The sequence below is a fragment of the Aphis gossypii genome, unplaced genomic scaffold (assembly GCF_020184175.1).
Source record: "Aphis gossypii isolate Hap1 unplaced genomic scaffold, ASM2018417v2 Contig00845, whole genome shotgun sequence".
In the NCBI taxonomy this organism is placed as follows: domain Eukaryota; kingdom Metazoa; phylum Arthropoda; class Insecta; order Hemiptera; family Aphididae; genus Aphis; species Aphis gossypii.
This window is the reverse complement of record NW_026083318.1, coordinates 23,630-33,673: the sequence shown is the minus strand read 5'-3', so window position 1 is coordinate 33,673 and position 10,044 is coordinate 23,630. Positions and strand designations below refer to the sequence as shown.

Below are 10,044 nucleotides of genomic sequence, written 5' to 3'. Positions count from 1 at the left end.
TGAAGTGTTTTTCCGGAACCCGATAATTTTTCTTTTTGTTTAGTATTTCTTTTGTTAGATTTCTGACTTTTCCTTAAACCACCTTTCCCAATCTGAATTGTTTCATCTATACTACTGTTGTGGTCGTTTGTATTTTTATTTATAATTCCTTCATTACTCTCATCTATAGTTATGAACTGGGAAATCTGGGAGGCTTCTTGAGAATGGTCAATCAAATGGCTTACGTTGTAATCTGCATTTTCAACAATTTTATCTATGTCAATAAGGGAAGGGAACAATTCTTTAGAGCAGTTATTAGATTTAAAAACATCACTACTTATATCAACGCTGGATATTTCAGAATGACAATCTAATTTTTTTTTCAAACCTGGTGGTAACCATTCTTCAGAAGAGTCATAAGATAAATCTATTTTACTTTTTGAAGAAGAAAGTTCTTCAGCAATTATTGTTTTATCAACTCCCACATTATCTTTTTGTGTCATAATTTCTTCAAATACAAGATTATTTAAAAAAATAGTTTGGTCATTAGATTTTGTAGATGGCATTTTTTTTGATGAATAATAGGTATTGGCTGGTTTAATTTAGCTGCTTTTATTAACTTCATACTACGAGAACGTTGACGAGAATCCATTTTTATTTACCTTATATAGTACCTATTATAAAAATAAATGTTAATCACTAATTGTCTTCATAAAACAAGACGTTGTAAGGCATTGCATAACATTTAATATTTTTTACATAAAAATCAGAAACTAATTATTGAAACAGTAACTTTCTACTAATTATTTATTATTATTTTTAAAAATGAATAATTAATTATAAGTACCTAGTTATTATCAAGGTTTATAGATTATACAGGTTGCCTCAAAGTCGTGTATATATTGCCTACCCTCCGCAGCTCCTACATACCTTGTGACGTCATTGTCGTACAGATTTTGATGTATACTGCAGCAGTGCGGTTGTACCTATAGTTTTAGTGTTTTACTTTCGATAAATAATTTATTTATTATTTTAATTTTATGTATTTAATAAAACAGAACAGGGAAATAGGTATTTATATTATTTGAAAGGTGTATTTAATAGTATAGGTAATAGGAAATAAATAACTACTAAAAAAATACATAAGTAATACAAATATATAATAAATTAATAAATAACTAATAAAAAAAAATAATAAAAATATATAGTAAAATCACCACTCACAATCTAAATAAACAAATATGGTTCAAATAGTATAAATAATATAATATAATATAATAATATAATATACGTAATACAAAATATATTATACTAAATAATATTGAAATGTATTAAAGGAATATAAAAATTTATTGAAGTAATATTTGTTCAATACGTCATATACTACATAATTATAAAAAATAAATAAATAACTTATAATTGATTTCAGGAAAAAATATAATCAAAAACATATTGTTAAAGCACCACTCACAATCTAAATAAAAAATATGTTCAAATAATATACATAATACAAAATATACACTAAATAATAGGAATTGAAATGTTAAAGAAATATAAAAATTTATTGAAGTAATTTGTTTAATATCTCATACTACATAATTATAAAAATAAAATAAATAAATAATATTATGTTATTGTCTTTCTTAGTTTATTTAGTCTTTGTAACTTTATTTTAGATTTTTTTATTTTTTGCATATAAATTAAATTTTGATTAAGGTATTTCATTCGTATGATTATTCTTTGTTTTATATATGTTTGAATTATAGTTTTATATTTTTGTTCTGTTATTACTCTATTATAAATTTTATTCGTCAATTGTTTTACAATGTATCGCCCTTTGGGTATTTGTCCTTTCGTTAACTTTATAAATAATTTTCACAACGTAGTATTAGCTTTTTAAAATCAATGCTTGGAACTATTAATCCGCCATAAGATAAATGCTGTACCCATGTTGACAGTGTATAATCATGACAAGTGTTACCTAACACAGTCGTTGTTGATCCAAGCTCAGGATACTTTTTTCTATATTTTTTGGCAACCCAACCGATTAGATACTCTACTGCATCTTTTGTCATTTCTTCGTGATATTGCTCTTCCTTTGAATTTGATGTATTTAGTGTCTCATCATCACTACTATCATTTGTATCACTTATTACACATTTGTCATTATCATTTATAGTTATATTTATATCTGCATCTTTTAACATTTTTGACAATAAAAATTCTTCATTATTCTCGTCACGTGTATTTGAAATACAAGTAATGCCAGGATTTTTTCCCAAAACTATCATCCTTAACCTATATAGTGCATTTAATGGGGTGGGGTGATCGTTTAACCCCTCCTCTGGATCTGAGCTGTGAGAATAAATTCTCTAAAGCATCCTGATTGATTTTACTAGTCAATAAGTAATTTAAATCATATTTTTTTAATATTTTTAAAAGATAACGAGTCCCATTAATATACATTAAAATACCTTTTTGAAATATTTGTAAACAGTTTTTACCATTACACCTCATAGTAAAAATTGTATCATAGAGCTGGTTAAAAAGGGTATCTTGTTCCTCCATAAATGTACCATATGGTGCTTTAAACGGTGTATGATTATTATTTGGGTGTGATACATTTGCCAGATCAAACCAATTATTTATCAACTCAATGAAATTAGCTGTATCATCATTCAATTTTTTATTTTGAATGGGCTTGTAATGCTTTAATGCTGTTGCTGTTGTGTGTGACAAAAGTTGAGTTGCTAGTTTGACTTTTTGGCGTTGTGGTCCTTCACATGTCAAATGATCTGAACTTAATTTGTGACATACACTAAGTTCTGCTGACATAATTTTAACTAATGCTTCAAGTGGTTCTTTATTAATAACTTTATCATTATCACTGAAGTAAAAACCTTTATCTAATAACCAATTACGGGTAAGTTTTAATAGATGAGGTGCATCTGGAACACAAACAACTTCTCTTCCACTAGGAATTTGGAACACGGGTTGTTCATAGTTAATTCCCAATTCGTTCCACAACCCCACGTTACCTCCACCACAATCGCAAACACAACAAATAACTGTATATCCTATTTGGTCAAGTTCTTGAATAATATTAAACAATATTGATTTTGACATTTTTGTATCAAAATCAATCATAACAGGTTGTTTCCAAGGTGAAGCAATGCCACGTGCCATTATTACCTGCATTTGATTGTGTGGCCCAAGAACTTGATCGTGGAGGGCATCATACTCCAATGTACATGTTATCTTTACTTCGTCGAACATTAAAACAGCAAGCCTTTCATAAGGTTTTAAATTTTCAGCATTAATGCTCATTATTCTTAAAACATCATGAAGACCCACACAGCACATTAATATTTAATAAATATTTTTTCATCATTTTTAAATATATGATATGATTCAATAAATATTTTATTTTAATTGGGAGTATGTTTTTAAATATTTATACAATGTATAGCGATCATTGATTGAACCCTTTTGCATTATGAATTAAATAATTAATATTAAATATTTAATAAATAATAATATTAAATATTTAATAAATAACAATATTTAATATTTAATTAAATATACGAAAGACAGTATTTAATAAATATTGTTATTTGATATTTAATAAATAATAAGGCAGATGTTTATTAAATGTTACTATATTATTAATTACCAATTAAAATCAATTTACATAATACTGCTGCAGAACCACTGCATTTAATTAGAAATAATTTTTAAAAATTAACACTTTTTTGTATAGTTATTATTTGTATTCGTCATTATACATGATAGATAATTATATTAATGTGTAATGTAAATAAAATATTTATTTTTTAAGTTGTCGTTTTATGTTGAACGGGGCTTGGGCGAGCACATACTTAACAACTTCTTCCATTTCATTTTGGGTTACATTTTTAAACTTTGATTGTTTTTTTACAGCATCTGGATAAACAATTTTAATTACACTATATTAAAATTATGTACAGAAATATAAAATAATATATAAATATCATATTGTATTAAATTATAATCTTAGGTACCAAAAATAATAGGACAAATCATTTGGTCAGAAAATTTGGTTTTTCCTTTTTTGCCAGAGTATGAAAACAATTGTAAAAGTTCATTGGTAAAAAGTTTATCCATTATTCTTTTAATCATTGCTTTAGCGTGTTTTCCTCCAATATATGTTAGTTGATTAATCTACAACACAAATGAATATAATATATCATAAATATACTACTAAATATTATTCATATTATATACAACAGATTAAATAATCAATATGCTTAGAAAATTAATATACTATATGTGTTAATTAGTTTGACAGTCAATCTAGTGATACAAGTATAATAATTTGGGTAGATTCAGTTTTTAAATTTTGATTAATGAATGAAAATATAATTTGTATAATATTATACAAAGATTTAAAAAATATCAATCTTACATGCCATTATCAATATTTAGTTTATTATATCCTTACATACTTTTCACAGCTAGCTGTATACAATGACCTCAGTAATTAACATATATTGTATATTATGTATTTCAGTAGAATTCAAACATTCCAAACACATTTGTACTATATAAGTATACTGTTTACTTACCACATTGTTACAAAATATTTCATCTTCAGATAATTTCTGATTGAATGCATTTAAATCTGATATAGTATTCATAGGTAAGCCAGGTATATCATTTTTTAAGTATGTATTATTTTCATTATTATTAGTGTGCAAGATTATATTGCTGAGATTTTGACTTTCTAAATTGTCCATACGTTGGCTCAATTCCATTTGGTTGCTTACAATTCTTCGTAATTCATGCTTAATAAATGATAATCTATATAGTACTTCTTTTTGAAATTCTGTATCTGAAAGAAAAAATATATTATTTTCAAAATTTAAGTTACTAATAATAAATCTTATTTATACATTTCATTATGTAAGAATGAGAAATGTCTTATTTTTATTAAAATTATATTAAAAATAAATTCTTAAATAATAAAATATATATATATATATATATATATATTACTTAATAAAAAGTAATATTATATAATAAACTAACCAGGGTTTATCGGTGATGTGCCTAAGTCCAATTTTTGTTTTTCATGTGTACTTGGTGTAATGAACTGTTTAGCAGAGCTTTGTTTATCTAGAAGAATAAATATTATAAACTTATATTATGCAATGATATGGCTATCGATTAAAGTATTTAACATATAGAATACTATATATCCAGTACACACTAGAGGTTCCAAACTATTGTTTAGTTCACACAATTCATAAAGAAAAGTATTTAAGCCTACGCCACCCAGAGAAGATATAAAATAAAAAATACTTATATGTATATATGACGGTATTTAATTATATTTAATAATTGAAACTGTTATTTATATTTTATATATTAGAATATAATTTATGTGTATTTAGTGTGTTTGTATTAAAGTTTAAAATTATAATCAAATGCACAAATAGTCTTAAAATATTATATATCTACATATTTTTAGTTAGTGCATCACAGTTTGGAAACTGCTTAAATAAATAAATATTGCAATTTTATTCTAAGTACTTAGTATGTAAAACAAAAAATATGTTGATAAATGTATATAAGTAATATTGAATGAATTAAATTATTATACATCTCACCTCATACCTATAACTTATATAAGTCATATATTAATAACACCTTAAAATAGTATTATGATTTATAATATATAATTCTATATTTTAATCCAATTATAACAGTTTTAATTCTACAATATAATTTATATTAGATACTTAATTTTCATATAAGTGTTTTGATACAATTATAATAACCTATATTTCTAATAAGATTACCTGAAGGTGTTACCGATGTAACTGCAGCAGCCTTTGAATTTTGAATAAACGTATCTCCATCAACGGCATCAATAGTGATGTAATCATTACAATAATCAGTAATATCATCATCATTACTCAATAATCTATCCAATTCAACTAATTCAATGTTTAAGGGTTGAACACTTTTATTTTCATTATTTTTCAATAAAGATGAATCTGTAAGAGTGTTTATATAAACAAAATGAATAATACATTCTTATTAATATACTAAGCATAGTATCTATTATATTAATATATTAATTATACTTCTACAAATGTATTGTATTAGTAATGCATTACATTTTTTTTCAATAAAGTATAAACAAATCATTAATATTATGCAAATATCTTGACAAAATAAATATTTACATTTCCTATTTATAATTTGTGTACAATTGTATTTTGTTAAACACATTAGTCATTTATATAAGAAATAATATATATAATAATCAAATTTACCTATATTCTCATTTCTATTGGAATCGCTATAAGAAATTTTCCGAACAACTGCTGACTTTTTTTTATTTACATGAAATTTAACTCCTTGAGGATCTGATTGACATGTTACTATAATTATAGTAGGTAATATAAATATAGTTTATACAAGGGTAATTGAAAAATTTATAAATACTTCTTACTCTATCAGTTATGAAAACTTACATTTCATTTTGTTAGGAGAAGGTGACCATCCGTTTACTAATTTGTGCTGATTTGATTTGGTTAGGTTACCCTTGTCAGAATCGTCATCAGAAGCTAAATAGAGGACAAGTTTTTTTTTATAGACTTAAATTTAAAAAAAACTTCAGTACATCATACCAGAATACACGGGGCAAGATGTAGAAGGATCACTACAGTCCAATAACAATTTTGGTTTTTTTTTCTTATATAATTTCATATAATCACTTTCATCAGTAGATGATATATCTGTTTTTGTCTCTCCTTTTTCTGCCATTTTCCGTGCATTAGTAAGTGATTCTATAGATTTTTACAGTGGAAACATTAACACGTTAAATATTTTATCTTTACTGTTATATTATGTATAATTTATATACATTATAACACTTTTTATTCTATATAGTGACTTAAGCAAATTAGCATATACAATATAATACATGACCAAAAAATGTACAAATTACAATTTATTATTAATTATTTATGTTAGTTTTTAATTAATTATTATTATTTAATCTTCGACATTTTTTTTTTTTACTATAGAACTGATAAATTGTATACCCTTTTCTTCCTTCTAAAATACCTACTTAGGAAATTGGAAAAAATTAACTTCTAACTTGCCACTCTAATAATATATACCCACATGCTTGCCTTAATTATTAAAATTTAAAATATAACCATGTAAAAGCTATTAATATTAGTAATTACCACAAGTTTTCATCACTTTTGCTTTATAATATTTATATTGCACTTCATTGGGGACACTTTTTTTTTCAATTAATTTCATAATTAAGCTTCGGCTTTTAGTAGTGGGCCATGCACAAGTACCATCTTTTTTTTTTACCCAACTAGTAGGAACTGCTTCTACTGTGTTGTCTTCAGTAAATACAATGACACTGAAGTTGTTAGCCATTTTTAGTATCCTATAAAAAACATCACTACAAAATACATAAACTAAATAATATATATTAAGGTAACTACCTATACATAGTCATTATAATACAGAAATATTAAATTTAATCACATTAACAACAAAATAAAGTAAATTTTAAATTATTTAATATATTATATACACTATTCTTATTACCTATAAATTGCTATACAATATAGATTTAGTAGATAATTTAAAAAAAATATTTTAAATTTAATCACTGGAATGTAAAATATGATATGATATATTAACATTGTTATCATGATCAAAAAATATAAAATATTTAATAAAATGTGTACTCTCTATATCTATAGTAAAATAAGATTCGGATAAATTGTTAACAATAGCTATGCCTAATTTAAGACTGTCAATTGGTACATCAAAATACTGTTCCACCAATTCAAAACGCCTGGCTAAAAATACAGATTTATTATTTATAGGATTATAGCAAATATTAAAAATTTTAAAAATCATTAATTTTTTATCAACTTGAAAGCCTATATAGTTATCAGACATAGACTTAACATTAATTTTAATTTCATTTTTTAAAACTATTTGGAACTGAGGAGAAGTTAAATTTTCAAATAAAGGTCCATTATTATGTTTTTTTTTATAAATAGTTTCATTTTTAGATTTTTCTTGAATAACAGGTTTGTTAAATATTAAGGATTCATGGTAACGCTTGATAATTTGTTCTAAAGGTTTTTCATGTTTCCTTAACATTTTTTTTAACACCTTCATAAAGTTTTCAAACGGAAAACATGAACATTCTTCTAGTGATTTAAACTTCCTATAATCATCAGTAGGGAACGGATTTTATTGTAAATACATATTTTTATTGGAATGAGATATTTTTAATCTGATAAAAAATATGCACGATTCAGATCATTCTAATTAAAATAAGCCCAATTTTATTTTACATATTTTTACATATTTTGGTATAAATACATATTTTTACATATTTGGTAAATAAATACATATTTTAGTACTTATTGTAGTGATTTTCAGTTTTTGACGACTTTAAACATTATCTGTTTCGTCTAAATTAACAAGATTAGTAATTTTTGACGACCACCAAATATTATCGTTATCTAAATGGCATTTACGTACTTATTTCCGGCACGTGGCATGCCACTATATAGATTAGAACTGTTCAGTACCTCTTGTTAATGCCTGACGATATAAATATAAAATAAGGAAATGGTATCTACACTGTCGAGTATGTAGGTATTCGACAATCGTCTTTAGTAGCATTCGTAGTTTCTAAGCATTTAAAACGTAATTTCGTGTACTAGTCGACGTCTAGTTTATAATTTTAAAATGCCAAAAGTTGTGAAATCGAAATCAAAAGCGAATTTTTATTTAAAAGAGTTTCCTAACGAGACATTTAAAAGTGATGGAGAAATCTTATTCTGTTCATGCTGTGAAAAGGCAGTATCAATAAATCAGCGTTTTTCAGTTACTCAACATATATCTACATCTAAGCACCAACAAAATAGAGATCGTAAAAAAAAATTTCAACAAAATTTCTTGAATTCAGAGCCATCTACGTCTTCCAATAATTTGTCAGCTTTTAATACGGATTTGTGTCGTATGTTGATTCGCGCGGATATTCCTATTTTCAAACTAAAAAATCGAGAATTTACTGATTTTTTAAAGAAATATACCGGACAACAAATTCCAGATGAAAGCACCATCCGAAAGAATTATGTTAATTTAATTTACGAGGAAACATTACAATCAATTAGACAGTGTATTCAAGATGGACCAATATGGGTTTCAATTGATGAATCAACAGATGCAGAGGGCAGGTATGTTGGTAATGTAATCATCGGCAAACTATGTTCTGAGCCTACTAAATCATTTCTTTTAAATTGTGTTCAATTAGAAAAATGCAATAATAAAACTATTGCTAAATTATTTAATGATTCTATGAACTTATTATGGCCAAATGGTGTAAAATATGAAAACGTATTTTTATTTTTGACCGATGCTGCACCTTATATGGTTAAAGCCGGTAGTATTTTGACAGCATTTTTCCCTAAACTGGTTCATTTGACATGTTTAGTACATGGCTTTCATCGTGTCTCAGAAACAATAAGATGTAATTATTCCGAGGTTGATCAATTAATAGCGACCATTAAAAAAATATTCTTAAAAGCGCCAAGTCGTGTTTCAAAATTTAAAGAAATGTATCCAGATCTTAATTTACCTCCTGAACCTATTATAACAAGATGGGGTACGTGGCTTGAAGCCGTCCAATACTATTGCGATCATTTTGACAAAATAAAAAATGTTATTTCAAATTTCGATACTGAATCGGCCGCAGCTATTGAAAAAGCCAATTCACTGATGCAAGATATCAATTTAAAAAACAACTTGACATACATTTCTGCAAATTTTTGTTTTTTGATTCAGACAATTAAACAATTGGAAACTAAAAACATGTCTTTGATAGAAAGCATTAGCATTGTAGAAAAATCTGCAGATAAATTAGAAAAAAGTCAAGGGGACGTGGGAGAAATAGTCAAAAAAAAATTTGCAAATATCATTGAAAAAAATTCTGGATTTCAAACTATTAAAATCATCAGAGATATTTTA

General features: G+C 25.2%; 1 protein-coding gene across 1 annotated transcript; it reads right to left on the bottom strand.

Annotated features, from left to right (window-relative positions):
* Positions 1-3,744: 3,744 nt before the first annotated feature.
* On the bottom strand, positions 3,745-7,484 carry LOC114120255 (uncharacterized). Its single transcript, XM_050210352.1, has 9 exons — positions 7,221-7,484; positions 6,657-6,815; positions 6,501-6,593; positions 6,300-6,407; positions 5,820-6,017; positions 5,047-5,133; positions 4,584-4,849; positions 4,020-4,179; positions 3,745-3,921 (listed from the first exon to the last, which is right to left on the bottom strand). The coding sequence occupies exons 1-9, from the start codon at positions 7,423-7,425 to the stop codon at positions 3,806-3,808; spliced, it is 1,392 nt and encodes a 463-aa protein (XP_050066309.1). The 5' UTR covers positions 7,426-7,484; the 3' UTR covers positions 3,745-3,805.
* Between the last annotated feature and the right edge of the window lie 2,560 nt (positions 7,485-10,044).